The sequence below is a fragment of the Balaenoptera ricei genome, chromosome 5 (genome assembly GCF_028023285.1).
Source record: "Balaenoptera ricei isolate mBalRic1 chromosome 5, mBalRic1.hap2, whole genome shotgun sequence".
NCBI lineage: Eukaryota > Metazoa > Chordata > Mammalia > Artiodactyla > Balaenopteridae > Balaenoptera > Balaenoptera ricei.
This window is the reverse complement of record NC_082643.1, coordinates 35,918,183-35,939,671: the sequence shown is the minus strand read 5'-3', so window position 1 is coordinate 35,939,671 and position 21,489 is coordinate 35,918,183. Positions and strand designations below refer to the sequence as shown.

The window sequence follows — 21,489 nt, the reverse complement described above, 5'->3', positions numbered from 1 at the left end:
ATTCCATGTTGCTGCAAATGGCAGAATTTCATTCTTTTTTTATGGCTGAGTAGTATTCCATTATATATATTGGGTGGGCCAAAAACTGCCTTCAGTTTTTTAAGTAAAAACAAAAGACACATTTTTCATTTTCACCAAGAACTTTATTGAACAATGTATTCACCCTTTTGTTCCACTACATTCTGCCATTTTCCAGGCAACTTCATAATTCCATCTTCCCAAAACTTTTTATCTTTTTGAGCAAAGAACTGTTCCTGGTGCCTTTTACAGTCTTCCAGGGAATTGAAATTTTTTCCATTCAAAGAATTTTGTAAAGACTGAAATAAATGGAAATCTGAAGGTGCGATGTCTGATGAATATGGTGGATGAATCAGAACTTCCCAGCCAAGCTGTAACAGTTTTCACCTGGTCATCAAACAAACATGCGGTCTTGCATTATCCTGATGGAAGATTTTGTGTTTTCTGTTGACTAATTCTGGACGCTTTTCATCGAGTGCTGCTTTCAGTTGGTCTAATTGGGAGTAGCATTACTGGAATTAATCATTTGGTTTTCCAGAAGGAGTTCATAATAGAGGACTCCCTTCCAGTCCTACCATACACACAACATCACCTTCTTTGGATGAAGATCGGCCTTTGGTGTGGTTGGTGGTGGTTCATTTCGCTTGCCCCACAATCTCTTCCGTTCCACGTTATTGTTCAGTATCCACTTTTCATCGCCCAGCACAACTTGTTTTAAAAACAGAACGTTTTCATTACTTTTCAGTAGAGAATCACATGCGGAAATATGGTCAAGAAGGTTTTCTTCGCTTAACTTATGTGGAACCCAAACATCAAAGGAATTCACATAACCAAGCTGGTGCAAATGATTTTCAATGCTTGATTTGGATATTTTGAGTATATCAGCTATCTCCTGCGTGGTATAACGTTGATTGTTGTTAATCATTGTTTTGATTTGATCACTATCAACTTCAACTGGTCTACCCAACTGTGGAGCATTGTCCAGCAACAAATCTCTAGCATGAAACTTTGCAAACCACTTATGACACGTTCGATCAGTCACAGCACTTTCTGCATACACCGCACAAATCTTTTTGTGTGTTTCAGTTACATTTTTACCTTTCTTGAAATAATAAAGCATAATATGCCGAAAATGTTGCTTTTTTCTTCCATCTTCAATATTAAAATGGCTACACAAAAATTCACCAATTTTGATAAGTCTTTTTTTAAATGCACGCTGATATGACAGCTGTCACTATACAATCTAACAAAATTGTTGCGAATGAAGTTAAAGACATCCAAGTGCTACTAGAGCCATGTTGAGGAAAAATCTGAATGAACCTTTTGGCCCCCCCAATATATACCACATCTTCTTTATCCATTCATCTGTTGATGGACACTTGGGTTGCTTCCCTATCTTGGCTATTGTAAATAGTGCTGCTGTGAAGATTGGGGTACATGTATCTTTTTGAATTAGGATTTTCATTTTTTCTGGATACATACCCAGGAGTGGAATTGCTGGATCATGTGGTAGTTCTATTTTTAGTTTTTTGAGAAACCTCCAGACTGTTTTCCACAGTGGCTGTACCAATTTACATTCTCACCAATAGTGTAGGAGGGTTCCCTTTTCTCTACACCCTCTTCAACATTTGTTATTTGTAGACTTTTTGATGATGGCCATCTGACAGGTGTGAGGTGATATCTCATTGTGATTTTGATTTGCATTTCTCTAATAATTAGTGATATTGAGCATCTTTTCATGTGCCTGTTGGCCATGTCTATGTCTTCTTTGGAAAAATGTCTGTTCAGGTCCTCTGCCCATTTTTGGACTGGGTTATTTGTTTTTTGATATTGAGTTGTATGAGCTGTTTATGTATTTTGGATATTAACCACTTGTCATCCATATCATTTGCAAATACTTTCTCCCATTCCATAGGTTGTGCTTTCGTTTTGTAGGTGGTTTCCTTTGCTATGCAAAAGCTTTTTGTAATTAGGTCCCATTTGTTTATTTTTGCTTTTATTTCTTTTGTATTAGGAGACAGATCTAAAAATATATTGCTATAATTTATGTCAACCAGTATTCTGCCTATGTTCTCTCCTAGGACTTTTATGGTTTCAGGTCTTACATTTAGGTCTTTAAACCATTTTGACCTTATTTTTGTATATGATGTGAGGGAATGTTTTAATTTCATTCTTTTACATGTAGCTGTCCAGTTTTCCCAGCACCACTTATTGAAGAGACTGTCTTTTCTCCATTGTATATTCTTGCCTCCTCATAGATTAATTGACCATAGGTGCTTGGGTTTATTTCTAGGCTCTCTATTCTCTTCCACTGATCTATGTGTCTCTTTTTGTGCCAATACTATGTTTCTATTATTCTGGCTTTGTAGTATAGTCTGAAGTCTGGGAGGGTTATGCTTCCAGCTTTGTTCTTTTTCTTCAGGATTGCTTTGGCAATTCTGGGTCTTTTCTGGTTCCATATGAATTGTAGGATTAGTTGTTCTAGTTCTGTGAAAAATGTCACAGGTATTTTGAGAGGGATTGCATTAAACCTGTAGATTGCTTTAGGCAGTATTAATTCTTCCAATCCAAGAGGATGGGATATCTTTCCATTTCTTTGTATCATCTTCAATTTCCTTCATCAATGTTTTATAGTTTTCAGAGTATGGGTCTTTCACCTCCTTGGTTAAGTTTATTCTGAGGTATTTTCTTCTTTCTGATGCAATTTTAAACAGCATTTTTAAAACCTTTCTCTTTCTGATAGTTCATTATTAATGTATAGAAATGTAACAGATTTCTGTATATTAATCTTGTATCCTGCAACTTTGCTGAATTCATTTATTAGTTCTAATAGTCTGGGGGTGGAGACTTTAGGGTTTTCTACATAAAGTATCATGTGATCTGCAAATAGTGACAGTTTTACTCTTTACTTCCAATTTCAATGCCAAAATACACCTTATTAATTTTGCTCCCAAAGGCTTCTGTCTGTGTAGGATTCTCCAGTCATCTTTAAAGCTAATAGGACTATCTTCATGAATAACAGCAAATTAAAGTCGATTGAATTATGATTTAACTCAGTAACTTTCAACCCAGCATAAATACTTAATGGACTCATCTAGGGAGCTTTAAAAACATCCTGTTGCTCAGGGCCACAACCTCGGATGTCCTCAAGTAACTGATTTGGGTGGAGCTTAAAAAACCAGATGATGCTGGTGCACAGTAAGTGCCATGAGCAACAATAGGTATGACTGATAATTAAACACAACTCCATGAGATTGTTTGGGCCTCTCAAACCCATGGTTCTCCAGGTATAGCCCCCAGACCAGCAGCATCAGCATTTTGTTAGAAGTGAAAGTTCTTGGCCTCATCCTAGACCTGCTAAATCAGAAGCTCTGGGGGTGGCGCCCAGCCATGTGTGTGGGAGGAGCCCTCCCGATGATTCTGGAACACACTAATGCGGGTGGACTGCTGGTTCAGACCTCTAAGCCATTCTGCCAGCAGTGACCTTTGCTGGAGATGTGGTTTTTAAGTTCCAGCACAATCTCTCTTATTAATAAGTCTCTTATTCAAACTTATTCGAATAATAAGGCACGACTGTCACAGCCCTCTCTCAATATATCCCGGCCAGAGACTCTCAGGGGTTCAAGGCTTCAGTGATGATTTTTAAACGATTGTGTTCTTGTGATAGAGTGGGCAGCTGCTGGGAGCTGGGATCCAAATCCCTGGCCTGATTCTCCTCCAGTTCACCAAGAAGGAACAGAGAGAAAGAGGGGTAGACAGGGGAGGGCCAGGAGTGGGCAGGGTCTGGAGCCCTGGTTCTCAACCTTGGCTGCACACTGAACTCTGTAAAAGATACTGAGGCCTGGGTTCACCCCAGGTATTCAGATGTAATGGTTTGGGTGTGTGCCCTGGGCATTGGGAGGGTTGAAAGGGCCCTGGGTGACTCTAATGTACGGCCAAGGCTGAGAAGCACAGGAGGACTTCTTGGTTTGGTTTGATCTCTTCCTTCTAACATGAATCTGACTCTTTGCTGTAGACAGAGGTACGGGGGAATGGAAAGTGGGCAGGCTTCTTGGGTTTGGTTTCTTGAACATCCTGAAATCCATATTAAATCCAGTTTCTCCACCGAGCAGGACAGCATTTGAATACCTGACGCCTGCCGTGTTTTCTTCGTTTCACTACCTGAATTATAAGATGGTTTCAACAATCTGTGTGTGGAGTCGACATAACAAGTGAAAGAATGGAGCATCTGATTGAGGTCCAACATGCTTCCCGATATTCTGAGTTTAATAACATTCTCTCCTCATTGTTTTATTTTACACTGTAATATCAGTGTGGCAACCTTGCAGTTGCTATATAAGACTTTTATTTTAACTTTAAGAACTAGAGCTTGGTCGCACATTTGTTCCATTTTCAAAAAGAGAAGTCAGCTAGTTTGCTTCACCGAGAAACAGAGTCACTTCCACTGGGGGACGATGCTCGGAGCGGTGACAAAGGGGCGAGGTGCCCACCCGGTTGCTGAGCTGCCAGGCTCACCTCAAGCATTTTCCCTCTTTTCCCACTTATGAGGATCCCTCCCAGGGTCCCCGCCAGATGTGTGAAATACGCATCCCAGCTGTGTTTGTATGGATATTGTCAATAGTCGTTTCTAAGTGACTCTCTACACTGTGCAGTTAATTATCTGGCCATTTTAGGATTTTAGGATCAAAAGTAAAGGGAAGTGTTGCAGCTTAACTTCATCGCTCACATGACCACTCCCATTATCTCCTATTAATGCTCCATTTTCTGAGCAGAGAGAGAGAGCGTGAAAGGGAGAATCCCGGGAGGTTTGCACTGGGGTCACTGGAGAGAGCGTGACTAAGGCCCCTGGAGGGAAGAGGGGTCCCGGCAGACTCGCCCTCAAGCCCCTACACCAGTGCAGGCAGGGTTCAAAACCACGCCCGCTGCCCTTCACACAGCCCTTCTGCTTTCAACGATGGTCCTCCTTCTTTCTTCTGCTTCTTCTCTTGTGCACTTCGCTGGCTGCTGCCCGTCTCTCCACTCTCACACTTGGTCCTCTCTCTATTTCTGCAGCCTCTTCAGTTTTACCACCCCCTAACCCCTGGCTGCACCCCTTTTTCCATGAAATATGTCCACATTTAGATAAGAAGACAAAATGAAGAAGTTATACCGGACAGATTAGTCTCCTGGGCAACAGAGAATAGATCAGTCTAGAGATGGGGAAACAGAGTGGGCAGAGGACGGAGGAAATAGCAAACTACCAACACCAGGAATGAGCGTGGGCCTTTGTGGAACACACAGCATTTTCACAGCTGGAATTCCCGTCCCCCTGGCGACTCACTCCTGGTTAGAGATGCTTGGCCTGCCCTGGTTTTCCGGCTCCCCCTTTGATGACATTTGATGCTCTTCGCACAAACTCTTGGGCTGATCCCCAACATTTTCAACTTTTCCATCACAGACCCCCTGCGTACCCAGCCCTTCTCCAACTTAGTTTCTGCCGATTCTCATTGCACAGGGACTGGCTGGAGTTGTCTTGGAGCAGTTGTGAGGGCAGACCCCCCAAAAGCAGTTTGGTGCTGCACCCAACCTCCTCTCCCCAGTCTGGAGATACACTGCAGATGTGCAAGCTGACAGGTGTGCAGGGGCGATTGTGGCAGCATCATGGGAAACACAAAACAAATAACCTACAAATACGAATACAAAAGAAATAACCTAAGTCCCCATCAATAGGAATAGGTTGTGATATATACAAATAATGGAAGGAAAAGGCAGCTCTCTGTATACAGACAAGGAATGATCTTCAAGATCTAATTTTAAGTGAAAAAAGCAAGGGGCAGCACAGTATATAAATTTTGCTACCATTTGTGTTCAAAAAGGAAACAGGAAATGATACTTACACTTGTACATGCAGAGAGTTTTCTGACAGAAACAGTGGTTACCTCTGGGGAGGAAAACTGAGTGGCTGGGGAAAGGGTGTAGTGAAATGTCCTCTCTGAGCTTAGTGCCATGTGTGTAGTGCCTGTTCAAAAAGTCTAATTAAAAACAAGATAAATGCTTTAGAACCAACATAGAGATGTGGAAATAGATGGGATCTTGGGTCTCATTCCTTAGTTGTACAGGTTAGAACATTGAGCCCAAATTTCCATAACCACTAAGTGACTAGAACCCTCACCGTCACTGGCACCTATGCTCAAGGGAACACAGCTTCAAAACCCTACATATCACATGCACTCATATGTTCACAGCAGCACTATTCACAATAGCCAAGATATGGAAGCAACCTCAATGTCCATCAACAGATGAATAGATAAAGACGATGTGGCATATATATACAATGGAATACTACTCAGCCATAAACAAGAATGAAATGCCATTTGCAGCAACATAGATGGATGTAGAGATGATCATATTAAGCGAAATAAGTCAGAAAAAGACAAATATCACATGATATCACTTATATATGGAATCTAAAATACGGCACAAATGGACTTATCTACAAAACAGAAACAGACTCACAGACATGGAGAACAGACTTGTGGTTGCCAAGGGGGAGGAGAGTGGGGGAGGGAAGTATTGGGATCTTGGGATTAGCAGATGCAAACTATTATATATAGGATGGATAAACAACAAAAGGAAAGGGAGGGTTGGAGGCAAGAGAGGCTCTTCCCAGGTCACTGTATAGCACAAGGAACTATACTGAATATCCTGTGATAAACCATAATGGAAAAGAATATGAAAAGAATATATATATATTATATGTGTGTGTGTATATATATATATATATCTGAGTCACTTCGCTGTACAGCAGAAATAAACAACATTGCAAATCAACTGTACTTCAATAAAATTTAAAAAGAACTCTGTGTATCAGTAGAGCTGACAGAGTAAATATCGGGGTTGTACCACAGGGCGAGACATTTGAGACTGTTTCTTTATTTGTATTGTGAACAATGAACTTGTTGTGAAGATAGTTAGATGGTGCATGTTTATCCTAGTACCTAGCATATACTATCAGCATCTGATAAATGACTGTTATTTGTTATTTGGAGCTATTATGGTCTTGTTTGGGAAGGGAGGGATGTGAGGAAGGATGTCACAGGAGTGTCTGGAGATGAAGGCTTGCAGAATAAAGAAAAATAAAACACACACAGAGAACCCTTGACTCTCATTTATTTAAATAGTCACTAGAGAATCAGAGAGAGTAAATGATGGTTAACATGGAAAACATATGTTAGGGTGTGTGTAAGAGGGATATTGTGGAGAAAATTTCCAGTCCTTTTCACTCCAAAATGCCACTAAGCGCCACCTGTGACCAGCATTGTCCCTTGTACTGAGAAATAAATGTGCCCAACCCAGGACCATCTGTGTGCTTCTCTCCATTTCTCTTTCATGCCTGATTGTCCAAACACCCTCATTATTCTTGCTAGCTTATTTCCTTTCCCATTTTCTCCTCTTCTGGGGCAACAGGTCAAGTGTGACTCAGAGCTCTGAGTGTTCTACTGGGAAATTGTTCGTCTTCCGTGGAGAGGCTGGAAAGATCCTGTTGTTCTGGGCAGCTCTGCTCACAGCTGCCTGGGCTGAGGAGCTTAGCAAGAGTCCAATGAGAGCCCCTCATTGCCTTTGTGCCAGAAATCCACCTTCCTGTAGGCTGAGGGGCAAGAACACAAGTTTCCCTCTCTTGGTTACCAGTTCATGATTTGTAATCATTCCATTCCTGCCTGATGGGAAGGAAAATATTGTGTGAGGTTCCAAGCTCAGGTTCTGCAATCATCCCTCCTGGGTTTAAATCTTCACTCCCCTGTGATAGCTTTGTGGTTGTGTGCTAGTTGTATAAGCTCCCTGCCCAGTTTCTATCTGAAAAAATGGTGGGGACAAAATGAGATAATCTGGGTACAAGGCAGAGCACAGGGCTTGGCTCTTAGTAAATTATCTGAAAAGGTAACTTGAAATCATAGCAGCAGCTATAGCAGTAGCAGAAGTAAATAAACAGAAGAAATAAAAAGGAGGTCTGGTTATTGGAGGAAGGTCCATCAGCACTGACTTCAAGGAACAGGGCCATTGTCACCAACTGCATTTGTGTGTGTGCCACTGCTCCCACTGCCCACCCGTCCCCCCCAAATGTATCCAGTCTTTGCTGGCCTGGGTTACCAGTGAAGAATGCTGTTTGGTCTCAGTAGTTCTGCAAGCAGGGTGATTTTAAGGAGGAGATTGTCCTGGTGGACAAATATCTTTTCCTGGTCCAGGGTGATACATGATATATCAAAGTTTTTAACAAGTATGTGAATACGTTATTGACTTACCTTATTTCAAAGACATAAATATAGGGCAAAGTCACTTAACCCTGAAGGCAGAGGTCAATAAGTGGTAGTTTTTTTTTAATACATTTTTTTAAAATTAATTAATTTATTTATTTATCTTTGGCTGTGTCGGGTCTTCGTTTCTGTGCGAGGGCTTTCTCTAGTTGCAGCAAGCGGGGGCCATTCTTCATCGCGGTGCGCGGGCCTCTCACTATCATGGCCTCTCTTGTTGCGGAGCACAGGCTCCAGACGCGCAGGCTCAGTAGTTGTGGTGCATGGGCTTAGTTGCTCCGCGGCATGTAGGATCTTCCCAGACCAGGGCTCGAACCCATGTCCCCTGCATTGGCAGGCAGATTCCTAACCACTGCGCCACCAGGGAAGCCCCTAGTGGTAGATATTTTTAAATCCTGCTTTCAGTATATACACGAGAAGAACACCAGTTACTTAGACTCTGCAGTTTGTAATTGATTCTGAGGGTTTGGGGTGGCATTGACAGATGTGATTACCAAGTGGATCCCCTGGTCTTTGGAGAAATTGAAGTGTTTATGTAACTGAAAAGTTAGACTGTGATCAAAGGAATACTTTTATAAATCATTGTCATGCAGTCATGTGGAGAGCTAAGGACTGAATTGACCCTGCCGTACCCAGTCGGTCACCCTCTGGGTGGTGGCCTAACGTGCCTGAACATGGCTTCAGGAAGTGGACATCTTCCTTTGCAGAGTAGCTTTCACCTTAGAAAGAACTTTCACATAAATTATTCCATTGGATAAGTTGTCTGTAGCCTCAGCTCATATGCTCGTTTTCTCATTGGACCCCACCTGAATGATAGGCAACACTGTACCACGATGGGAAGAAAACCTGGGCTCTCCTGACCACGGTCACTACAGAGCCAGGTGAGGAAAGATTTTTCAAATAATCATCTAGCTACTAGTCTTTTCCTATACTGTGATGAGCCACGGATGTTTTCCAACACAGTCTGAAGTCCCAACAGAATAAACCTGCGTATAGCTTATTAATAGGGAAAGTTCTAAAGATGCATGTTATTCAATAAATTTAAATATTGGTGCAGTTGCCTTAGTTTCTAAGGGAACTTCCCCTTGAGAATTTCACTTTACAAATGAGATACACATTATATTTTTATTTAGAGTCCAGGAGGATTTCTGTAGGATCATTTCAGAGGCGACTTAGTTCTCTGCAGAACTGAGGCCTGACACTGACATCTGATCAGTCACCCTGATTTCAAAGAATTCTTTTCCATTGGCAGGTTAACTTTTATAAAAAAAAAAAAAAATTAGGACATAGTGCAATCCTTTTACCTAAAAGTGTTACGTGGCAAGTGCTTAACTCTCAGTAAAAGGGAATTTAGATTTATTCAGAAATGTTATTAAAATACCCTATAGGATAACCTGGAATATCGCCCTTGACACAATAAAGCTTCTCAACGCCCTTGGCTTAAGTGCGTCTAAACTGCCTGCCTTTGTGGGAGGTTTATCTCTGGGCTCTGATCCATGTTCAATATACTCCCAGGTTGAGCTCCATTTATGTTCAATCAATAATATTCTGTGTCACACTGAACTGGAAGACCAAAGCCAGTGGATCAAGTTTATCACTGGATGCATGTAGGATAAATTTCAAATCATTGAAAACATACCATACTAACTTTGTCTCCATGACAGTCTCAATTTTGTGTGTGTTCCCACAGAAATGGAGGAAACAGAACTGTCAGCAGAAATGTCCGGAGACATGCGAAACCTGGAGGAAGAGGCTATGACTCCAAGCACATCTGCTGCGGTGACCACAGAAATATTCACTGCCAGTATGACTTCTACCGTTATTGATGAAGATGCAGGCCAATTAAAGTTTATATTAATGGTGTTGATCCCGTTGATTGTATTGGCCGTCCTACTTTTATCCGTGATACTCTTTGTAATATACCATAAAAGAAAAAGGAATAAACAAGGTAAATATTTTGCCTGTTCCCATTTCCAGACAACTGCTTCATATGTTAATGAATAACTGATAAAACACAATACTTTTTGCTTCCACACAGAGCCCTCTAGCCAAGGATCGCAGAGTGCTTTACAGACACGTAAGTATTATCCTAACACCTGCCTGGAGCTGGGATGGTATGGGAAAAGAAACAGAGAGGTTTTTAAGTGAAGCAACTACATAAAATAATACGTGATGAATGACTTGTTTCAATGAAGTTTTCCAGAGTTTAGAAATGCCATATTCCTTCCTATTTAAAAAAAAAAAAAAAGAAGAGAGAATGCTTTCAGCCTAAATTGAAAATTAAAATACACAGCTGCCATCTCTGTATCTAATCTAGATGAGGGCCCTGTGTAATTTTGGCCAATAGGTCAACGTAACATTTCCCAACCATTGGAGGAAACGGTTAGGCTGGTGAAGCTGTGGGTCAGACTGGGGGCAGGGTGGGAAGGCTGGAGTCCTTGGGCTCTTCGCCACAAGAAGAGGATTCTTCCATCTGTGCTTTGTCACAGATACTGTTTTCTCCCCCATGCCCCATCCCCATTTAATCTTGAAAAGCCCTGGGTGAAGCATGGTTCCTATTCTATTAAAGCTATGCTAACTTTTAGAATGAAATTCCTGATTGGCTAAAGATGACTATCATCAGTGGAAAACTAATCTGATAGAACATTCCCGGGGTCAGAGATACACTCTTGAGAGGATTCACTTCCAATGCCAGGACTATCAAATACTAGGTGTCAGAATAGTTCTGAGTCCAAAGCAGACTTGGTTTCTTCTGGCTTGTGCTGGTAAAAGTGACTCCAATTAGATTTTCAAGTTGAAGCCTTTAGGCATTCCAAAAATCACTCAAGGGTGATAAGATACGTATTTATATGTACCTACAAAACTCACTCTGTGTCCTTCACATCGACTAACAGGGCACCTCTGGCTTTGAGATCATGCCCTTGGCCTGCGGGCCCCCTCACCATCCTTGTACCAGGAGAGGCTTTAAGCTCTCCTGGAGCTGTAAATGGTCATTTTCCATTACGCCAGCAGGTAGGGCAAATGCGAGCTGGGAAGGAAGAACTGAAGAGCAAGCATTACCTTTCATGGCAGGGTAGTAGATTCCAAGAAAGTAGAAAATACACATGTTTCTCCACTGCTTGCAATTTCAGGGTGACCTAATACCAGTCATCACGTGGGAGCTCCTTTGTAAGCTAGAGAAAGAGAAAAAGCAAACAGAGCTGCCTGGACCCATTTTTTTTTTAAGTAGGGAAAGTAAGAATTTCCTGCCCAAACCCTAGCCTATAGCTGATCTTACCTAATGGAGTCATGGGGTCAGGGGGAGGTCGGGGCTGACTAGTCAAATGGTCATGCTCTGAAGCTCTAAATCCAGAAAGGGACTTTTCACTGAACTTTATTTGGAGAATCTCAAAATTCAAAAGCCATTCACAAGTGAGAACTGACCTCAGACACCGTCCAGGCAGTATTTGCTGTTCCCTTTCCTGATGCCTCCATGCCTGATTGATGCTATGTCTTCTGTCTGGAATTTCCTTCTTAGTTGCTTGGCAAACTGCCACCCCCTTCTTCAATGCCCAGTTCTAAAGTTTTTATGAAGAGTTGAGTAATCACACCCCAGGCAAAATTAATCACCACCTCTTGACTGTTCACACTTATTGTGCACAGTATTTACACTGGCATAAGTTGGTGACTTGCCTTTTTTTGGTCTCTCTTTCTTACTAGGTTATGTTCTCTTTAAGGTCCAAGAGAACTAAGAACTTGTCTTATTTATCTTGTTGAATAGTGTGGCGAGGACAGACTTTGGAATACTCTGCCTAGTTGGCTTTTGCCTTTCCTAGCTCTATGACCTCTGCTTCAGTTTTCTCATCTGTCAAATGGGCAAACTCAGCACCTACCTCATAGAGTTGTTGCATGAATTAAGTGGATTCATCTATTTAAAGCACTTAGAAAAAACAGTACCCAACATATTCTGTCAGACTGACAGATAAAAGGTTCACAACCACTGCCCACTGAAGTCCCCCCATTCATATTTAGCATTACAATGCAAGTCAGTAAAAGGAAAATATATTTAAATTAATGGAATTTGATCTAAATATATTTTTAATTTATTTTTCCAGGAAAAATAAAACTGTCATACTGGGTCAGACCAGCATTTTGCTTGGAAAGTTCCCAAAGGAATGTTTTGTGGGAGGGCATGGGTGATGTCTCCGGTTAGGAATAGACACATTGTTTCTGTCCTCAGGTGAATAGAGCCTGCTGTATTCTTCCACACCAAGAAATGTCTTTAAATTTGACAACTGGGGAGCACTTGGCCAATATTTGTAGAAAGAACACTTCACCTGTTTGGAAATTACCTTTTTTCTTTGGGCCTGTCCGTTCCTTGTCCAGGAAAGGGAAGGCTGTGTAGTGACTTAATGTGCTATTGTCCTTCTCCCTAGACTTGCAGGCATTAGATTTGCAGTTGTTATTATTTAACATTTATTAGGTGTCCTGATGTGCTGCATCTCTGGGAAAGAGCTGCAGGGGAAACAGCTGGCAGTAAAGCATCCCTTTAAACAGGCTTTAACTACAGGACACCTGGCTGGGCTCAATCTCCATAAAGACACTCTCTTGCTCACTGTTCAGCACAGAAACCAGATAAGCAAGCCGGTGTCCTGCTGGGCCCCCCATCCCCACCCCTACCCTGCAATCCTACAGTCAAGTGCACCCGGGAGTCTAGCCCGCAGGAGGGCTTCGTGGGGCTAAGTGGGTGTCAGGGGGGAACTGAAGGAGGCGGAGGGAGTGGGGAGGCCGACAGGAAGTGGCAGGGCTGTGGGAGGGAAAGTGGAATCAAGTGCGGGTCGGGGGTTGTGTGAGACCTGCGTCTGCCTCCCGGTGCAGAAGGAGTAGGTGGCTATTAATAAAGAGACAGAAGCCAGGTGGAGTGGAGCGGGCAGGGTCTGATCGCTGAGGACGGGTAATTGGTCTCCCTCCCAGTTTAATGCTCGGCTCCGGGGCGCTCTCCCAGATGTTTTCCCGTTGCCATGGCGACTGGGGCAGGGGTAATGGCCGTGGAGCAGGGGAGACGAGGCCACAGGAGGCTTTTTGCTCTCTTTGAATACTGATTACAGGAGCTTCACGTTTGTAATGCACTTTTGTAATGGGTTTTTAAACTTTTCTATCATCCGCATGCAGGGCTAGCTTTGGCTCACCGCGAAGCCTGCGGGCACCCAGATTAGAAAGATAAATCCCCCCCCTCGACAGTGGGGCTGTGAGGGGTTATTAAGCAGGGAAAGAGGGAGGGGGAGGCGGGAGGGACAAAAAAGGGGCATTTTTATGGGTCACCTGTAAGGGAGGTTCAGCTGTATAGGGGCTTTATTTCTAGTAAAATCCCTTAAGGAAATAGCCTGTACATTTTAGATGAAAAATGCGTGGATATAAAATAAGATGAGCGTACTCCCCTTTCCCCAATTTAAGTGTCTGAGGAGTTAGGCACCTGCGGGAAGCTTCAGATTCCTACCGAGAGGCAGGAGGGCACAACCTACAGCCCCTCGAAGGGAAGCAGTGATGGCATGAAACTGACATCTGAGGCCCAACTTTCCTGGGTTAGCGGTGCCATTAAAGCTTGCCAACCCACAGGAAATTACAGCAGCTCCCGGCTGCCAGGAGCTCAGTTCCAGGTGCCTGCTGGTTGTGTCCCCTCGCTGAGGACCTGCACCTCTGCCTGCCAGACAAAGGAGGCCTCTGATGGCTAAGGATCGAGACCATTTGACTATTCGGTGGACCTCTACAAAGTGGTTTGCTTCTCAGTGGTTTTCACATCATAAAAGGTGCAGTGGGGCTGTGCTATCCACTCTCTGGCCATCATTGCCTCGTTTCTCTGGGTGCATTGGTTCCCCTGCCAAACAAAACAGAGTTTGAGCACTGGGCCCTAATTCTTGCCCGTGTTCATCTGGAGTCTGGTCAGCATTCGAGCCATTTTGCAAACTGTTACCTGACTCACCTCAACTAACAGCAACAAAAAGCAGGCTTGTTGGAAGTTTCACTATTATGAGAATGCTAAATCCAAAACATTGGGCACGAATTTAACCCCAGGGCTGGACAATCCAGATTAAGACCTATTCATTTATTCAATAAATATTTACGGGGTGTTTGTCAGGTACCGTGCAAGCTGGATGGGGTAGGGCTGGGGGACGCCACCATGAACAAGGCAGACATGATCCCCACCCTTTGGCAGCTATGGTCTAGTGGGAGTGACAGACAAAAAAGAGTTAAACAGAGAAACTGATCAATGACAAATTGTGGCAGACACTGTGAAGGAGCACACGAGGAGCTGAGCTGGGAAGCAGTAGGAAAGATGGGCCTTCCTTCAGACAGAGGAGGTAGGGGAGGCCTCTCTGAGGAAAGAGTATAAGCTGATGTAACTGGGCAAAGGGCTCGAGTGCCTGCGGTACAGGAAGCCAGGCTCTGAAAGAGCAAAGGAAGCCAGAGTTTGCAGCAAAGGAAGGATTTATTGCAGGGCGCCAAGCAAGGGGGTGGGAGACAAGCCTCAGATCCACTCCAACTTGATCATTGAGTTAGGGGTGTTTTTAAAGAAGAACAAAGAAGCTGCGATTAATCATCGTCTTGTGACATTTCTTAATCATGATTCTAGGAGTCAGGATGTTTCTGGTTTACGATTCTCTGGCCAGGTGGTCCATGGCTGGGGGTCTGTGAGCACCACTTGCCCTGGAGAAACAACCTGAGTTTGTGCTTTAATGATGAGATCTACAACAGCAATTTTAGTACATTAACGATGTTATCGATAACAGCAGTTTTAGTCATCTGACTCTGGTTGATTAGTGTTCAGTTAGCACAGGACTGAGGTCAGAGGGAACAAGAAGGGGGATGAAGATTTGGATAGAGAGATTAATCATAAACTCGGTAGGGGACCTTCTGTCTTAGGGGGGACTTGGTTTCAGTGAGACCAGAAGGGTGTGAGAGATCCACCCACATAAAGAGCAGGGCGAAAGGAGAGTTCCAGGGGGAGCCCGTGATTGATACCCCACGTCCTACTCCGGGACAAAGGGACAGTGTCACGTTTGGTTTGGTGTGTTGCAAGGAGATGAGACAGCAGTGGTTTGAACCGGCACATGTGGGGGCCCAGGAACAAGCCCTTTTTTCAACTCCTCCTTTCTCCCTCTTACCACTGTTTTCCTCTTCCTATGGATAAAAATAGTCAAGAGGGATGGACATCTGCTGTGAAGTGAGCGCTCTCAGAGGACCACCAGATCTAAAAGAACAGATTTACGTGGATGGGACCACATTTCAATATGGCAGTCTGCCCTTGTTTGACATAGAGGTTAACTATTGCTCCTTTCAAAACGTTATCTACTTGAAGTCATTTCCTCTCTTTGTAGAGGAGATTTCAGCTGTTGTGGAAATAAAAAGTTGTTACACACACTGAACGCTAACATGACTTTCCTATTTACTCTCTTGCAGATCACCTGGGAAGTGAAAACATGAAAGTGTAAGTTCCCCACTGCGTCCAGTCCAGCTCGGGATGGGTCAGGATGTCGGGGGATGAACAGATTAGAGAGCCGGCTTTTCAAGAGTTTTGGGTTTGACACCCCTTGCGGGGACCTTTGGCTTCCCCAGCCCCAGGAGGATGTGCCAGAGTGCCCACACTTCACCCCAGGGGAGATCTGAGAGGAGGGCAAGGTCCTTTGTTCAGAAAAGAACTTTTTTTCTGACTGCTACTGATTCCAAATGCATTGTTGGTTGAGTATGCTGACGCTGGGTGTATTTCAAGGACATCCGTTCATTTATTCTGATTAAAAATTTTATCTCCAGGGAAGAGACTTTAGCTGGTATTAAGGGAGGGGAGCCCTGGTAGAAGCCTGGGGTTTGTATGTTGAGAAGTAGAGCGTGGTGGGGAGAGGGGGCGAGAAGAGGAATGGAGGTGGCGGGAGGGGTGGAGGAGAGAGAGGAAGAGAGGATGCCACCCGGAGGAGCCTGGGACGATGTCACCACCACCTCTGCCCCCCTTCCCCGGTTGTTTGGACACTAGGCTGGCTTCCTCTGCAGGGTGGCGCCTACGCAGCGCAGCGGTCAGAGCAGGTGGTCCCCTCCCCCAACCCCACCTACATTAACCTGGGCTTCTCCCGTGAACTGCGCGCTGAGCGCCGGCCAGGGAGGACGGTGGATTTTTTAGCACAAGGGCTCCATTTCTTCAAGGCAGGAAAGCCTGGGAATGGAAGGGCGAGGTGATGAAAGTAGCCTGTTGACCGTGGCCTCTGGACCTGGAGCACTGATCAGAAACCCCCAAAGAAAGGGAAGTGAAATTGAGCAAGGCTAAAATGCTAAATGTGGCAACTCCCCGGAGGAGTCTCGGGCTTGGTATCTTCCGGGGGAGCAGAGTCTCCTGGGCTGCCTTTCAGCCCATCATCAGTAATGGATGAAGGTTTATTTTCGTTTTTGCCTTTTTTCCTATTAGAGTTTGGTCCTCTTGAATAGGGCAAACCCCCAGCCTACCCTGGAGTGTAAGACACTGAATCAAGTTCATCTTCCTTACAGTCAACGGTCAACGTCCTAGGCGCTCCTCAAACAAAATTCAACACATCACACATGTTGGTTTTGTTTTTTGTTTTGTTTTTTCCAACAAGCTCTTTATTTTCTCTCTCCAGCCCTATTTTTGAGGAAGACACACCCTCTGTGATGGAAATAGAAATGGAAGAGCTTGATAAGTGGATGAACAGCATGAATAGAAATGGTATGTGGTGTGGAATAACCTAAGGTGGTTTTTTCTGTGCTCTCTGGTAAGAGAGGGCTGCCCCCGCTTTGTAACTATTCCATGAGTCCTGGAGGGACCCTGTGAGCCCACCCACATTACATCTGGCACATGCATGAAGTAAGCGGGGGGTCTGACCATCCTTAAATATGCAGTTTAATTATTGCATCAATTGTTGCCACTCTTTTGTATTTTTGCACAAGTTTTTCAAATGGCCTCTTTCTTCTTGAAAATGATCTTATTTTTGAGCAAGGAAATCTCTTGAAACCAAACTGTCTGGAAAAATTTACCATCTGGCATTACCTGATATATTATAGAATCTAGAGATTTGTGATTTTAATCTGTATATAAATATAGAACTTTATCAAATATGGTTTACATAGATCTGTCTGTCTAGTAGGCACTAGCCATATATGTCTATTTAACTTAAAATTTAAAAAATTAAATGAAATTTAAAATTTTGTTCCTTACTCACTCCAGCCACATTTTGAGGGCTCAGTAGCCACCTGTGGCTAACAGCTATTATATCAGACAGTGCAAATCTAGAACACTCCCTTCACTGTAGAAAGTTCTACTGGACAGCACTAATAGAGATAGTAATATAAATATCCAATTATAACTTAATTTCCAATTGATATCTGGCAATAATTGTAGTATATGTCCTTTACTTTTCATTAAATCAATATTTAGATTTAAAAATGATGACAGCTGTTTTTTCTATTTTTTATTCCATTAAAAAATCAATAAATTATTTTAATGCTCATGCTAAATTAATACAATCTACTATTAATATTATCATATCACTTGTATTTTTAACATTTATCTTAAAGAAAATACCCTGGGAGCTGTCAGATTCAACAATCTACAATGGAGTTCTCAAATCCAGAGGCTTGGTGTTAGAATTTTTGTACCAGAGGCTCATCAAGATGAGCTTTCCAAAAGATGAGAACCATTTAACTAAATTGTACAATTTTGAACAGTTTTTCGTAGTCCAGTATTGAGGGAAGAATGGTTCTGTAAAGCATTTGAGGATAGGGGTGGGTCATTGAGATAACCCTTAAAGTAGTTTCATTTTGTTGTTTTTAGTTTATAAAAATAATATACATACACAGTAGAATTTGGAAAATGCAAAAAAAAAAAAAAAAAAAAGAAGAAGAAGAAAAGTGTTCCACCACCCAGAACCAATCTCTCTTCATATTTTGGTGTATTTCCTTTTGTGACTGAGATAATTGTAATATAAAATCATGATCCTGTTACACTCACTAAAACCAGAAATCTGGAAAAAGGCATTTCCATTTGACAACTAAAGCAGAGAGTGGTTTTGACACATAGGTGATAGATCCAATTGATATTTCTCCCCCTTGAAAACAGCAGTCGTGTAATAGGAGAGAATTCTGATGACTTTAAGAAGGTCGGCTGTTCCCCACTTTACCTGCTTCTTTCCTGTTGTGCCTCCGGACTGAAATCATTCTGCAGACACAACAGGACCTTGGGTGAAGCTGTTTTATTCCAGTATCTACCCTGCTCCATGCAGACTCTAGCCTTTGGAGCCCCAGTGGTGTTCTTCAGGGACTGAATAACCAAGCAGTGATGAATTGTGCCCTTTCCAACGGGGCCAGAGGCACGTTGAAGTCTTGTGTCTGTGCTGTTAGTGCTTTTTCCATTTCAAGAGCCTTGCCATCATTAATCTTTTAACCTCTGAAACTCCCTGGTGAGGCCATCTCTGCACAACTAACCATACAGATCAGAGAAATGTGATGCTCAACTGCACGAGTTTTGTGGATAAAAAACAGAATCTTAGTGACTAACAATGAGCTTGCTTTTATTCTGTCCTAGCCAACTATGAGTGTTTACCTACTTTAGAGGAAGAAAAGGAACCAAACCACAGCAACCCAAGGTACTTCTAATTTCTACCACAGATTATATATGGTTGGGAGGGGGAGATTGGAGACCACAGTTGAGGACTTTTGCTCACCTTCTCTGTGCCTGTAAATTTTTTTTTTAAGATTTCTTTATTATTCATTTATTTATTTTATTATTTTTGGCCACGTCGGGTGTTAGTTGCCGGCACACGGGCTCTTTGTTGTGGTACGCGGGCTTCTCACTAGTTTTGGTATGCGGGTTTTCTCTTCTGTATTTCAGGGCACCAGCTCAGTAGTTGTGGCGTGCGGGCTTAGCTGCCCCGCGGCATGTGGGGATCTTAGTTCCCTGACCAGGGATGGAACCCACGTCCCCTGCATTGGAAGGCGGATTCTTTACCACTGGACCACCAGGGAAGTCCCTGTGCCTATAAATTTTATGTGACAATTTTCATGGGTGTATGGAGAAACGGAAGTGTGAGTTATGGAAAATAGAAAGGTACAAAGTAAATATCCTAGTGACTCTTTATCTTTAGAAATAAATTAGTAGTGACATTTTTTTGCCCTTCTAAAGAGACACTGTTGAGTCGGCTTCTGTTTTAGTCCTAAAACTTTCTGATTATGACAAACTGTAGGTTTGTTTACCTTGGATGAGTAGCTGTTTGGTAAGGAAAACAGATGGAGGTGACAATCTCAAAGGGGTAACTGTAAACAAGAGTGAGTAAAATGAACATAAACAAAACAAAAGAAAACCCCGCCTGAATTGGATTGTTATATGAGAGAAATTAAATGAGAATTTTTAAAAACCTATATTCCATTCTACCACTAGGTGGCTCTGCTTAATAGAAAATTTTAGTGCGCTGGGGCCTGTGCGTCCTTTAGCCTTCCACAATCTTGTTTACATTATATTATCTTTTGTGAGGATAGAAATTACCGTGTCTGGGTGTTTTTGATCAGAGAATCCTTTGGTCAGGACTTGGGACATGCTCGCAGGAAATAGGATTGATGATTCAGTAAGTCAGGGACTTGCTCCACAGAGCACTGCTGTGATTTGGGGGGCACAGAATTGCTGATGGGGTGACTCCGAGATGACCAACGAGTAGGGAACTTGACTGAGCCTGTAACTGAGATATTACACTTCTGTCGGAATAAACAAAATAAACTTTCAAAGCAGGGTAAAGACCACCCACCGTCTCTCCTTCCAAGTTAACCAGAGGTCCTGCACCAGTCACCTTAAATGTTTCCAGAGTGCAGTCACTTGTCATAAGCAGTTCCTGAAGCCAGAGCATTGCAAGGAAAGACTGGTTATTAGACAGTGATTGGGGCAGTCAGATGTTTGTCTTCCGGACCCTTGTTCTGCTTCTTCCCCTAAGCCTTACCTAAGAAGTCATGCCACCACAATCTTACTGAGGTGAACCTCCGCTCTGATGCAGAATATGCATCTTATTGTAGATGTCAGTCATTGTTACCTCTGCAGGTACTTGCATGTTAGAATTCATCACTGGTTCAGAAAAGAGTCTATCCTATTTAAAGGAGATATCAGGCATTAACAAGCAGATGAAAGAAAAAAAGAATGCTAGTGGGAGTATCACAGAGGACATTACGAAGGAATTATTTCCTTTGCATTTTTACCTAAAAATGAACATCTATGTGTGTCCAGTTTAGGGCTCAGATCACCCCCCAAAACCTTATAAATATCTTGTTACTGTATCTCTGATGTGCACCCTCAAAAGATATGAGAGGTCATTGGTTTTTATATACCTGCCTCTTTTTCCTTGAAATTATTGGCAACATAGAAGAAGCTTAACATTATAGAATTGTATGGTGCTAAAAGCTTCTTAGAAATCATGTTTTTGAAATACTGAGAGGCTGGTCTCTGAAATAAGCTCTACCACATTTCTGCCTTTAAGGCAAAAAGCCTTAACCTATTTGGAGAGCTGCTTTATGCTAAATTATTGATTTTAAAGGGAATGTCTACATTCCTCTGTTGGTCTGGTTTTAATTCACAGGACAACTGTCAGGCTGTCACCTCATTCCCTCTTGATGAAGCCAGGACCAGGGTTATAGAACCAAGAGTGGCGAGTCCCCAGTCTTTGGTGCTGATGACACTGTCTGATTACTTCAAAGGGTATCATGATATTGCAGAGCAAATTTAATTTTTATTCACTAAAAACTCAGAAAAGTACAAAGCACTTAGAACAAATCCTGGTACAAAATTAACTCTCAATAAGTATTAGTTATTTTTAATTATTATAAAAAGTTAGAATTGATATACATAAACTTATTGCCTTTTGGGTTAATGAGCCTGTGTCCTAAGGTCCAGGCACATCTAGTATGTGGAGCATTATTTTTGCTCCTGGTTTCCCTGGGGACTTCTTTTTGGAGCTTACCAATCCTGAGAAATCATGAATTTGTTTCATCCCCTAGTAATGATCTGGAGCCTTTAGGTTCCCCATCCATTACCAGCATAGGTAATATGCTGGTGATTTCAGAATAGTCCTCTTAGCCGTCTGGAATTTTTGAAACGGTACATAGTTTGGATTATCTTATAGTTTGCATAATCTTTTCTGTTGTGGTTTTATTTATATTTCTTTCTCTT

At 42.6% G+C, this 21,489-nt stretch overlaps 1 protein-coding gene across 3 annotated transcripts in view; it reads left to right on the top strand.

The window, feature by feature from the left end:
- Positions 1-21,489, top strand: part of TMEM154 (transmembrane protein 154) — a 43,859-nt gene that overhangs the window by 12,473 nt on the left and 9,897 nt on the right. The window contains exons 2-7 of one of the 3 annotated variants that reach the window (XM_059923950.1): positions 9,997-10,254; positions 10,345-10,383; positions 15,744-15,771; positions 16,928-17,013; positions 18,868-18,928; positions 19,174-19,616. In XM_059923950.1, coding sequence (XP_059779933.1) covers positions 9,997-10,254; positions 10,345-10,383; positions 15,744-15,771; positions 16,928-17,013; positions 18,868-18,928; positions 19,174-19,189 — 488 coding nt within the window. In that variant the 3' untranslated portion in view covers positions 19,190-19,616. Of the gene's footprint in view, positions 1-9,996; positions 10,255-10,344; positions 10,384-15,743; positions 15,772-16,927; positions 17,014-18,867; positions 18,929-19,173; positions 19,617-21,489 lie in introns of those variants that run through there. The other 2 variants (XM_059923948.1, XM_059923951.1) reach the window with 2 other exon arrangements.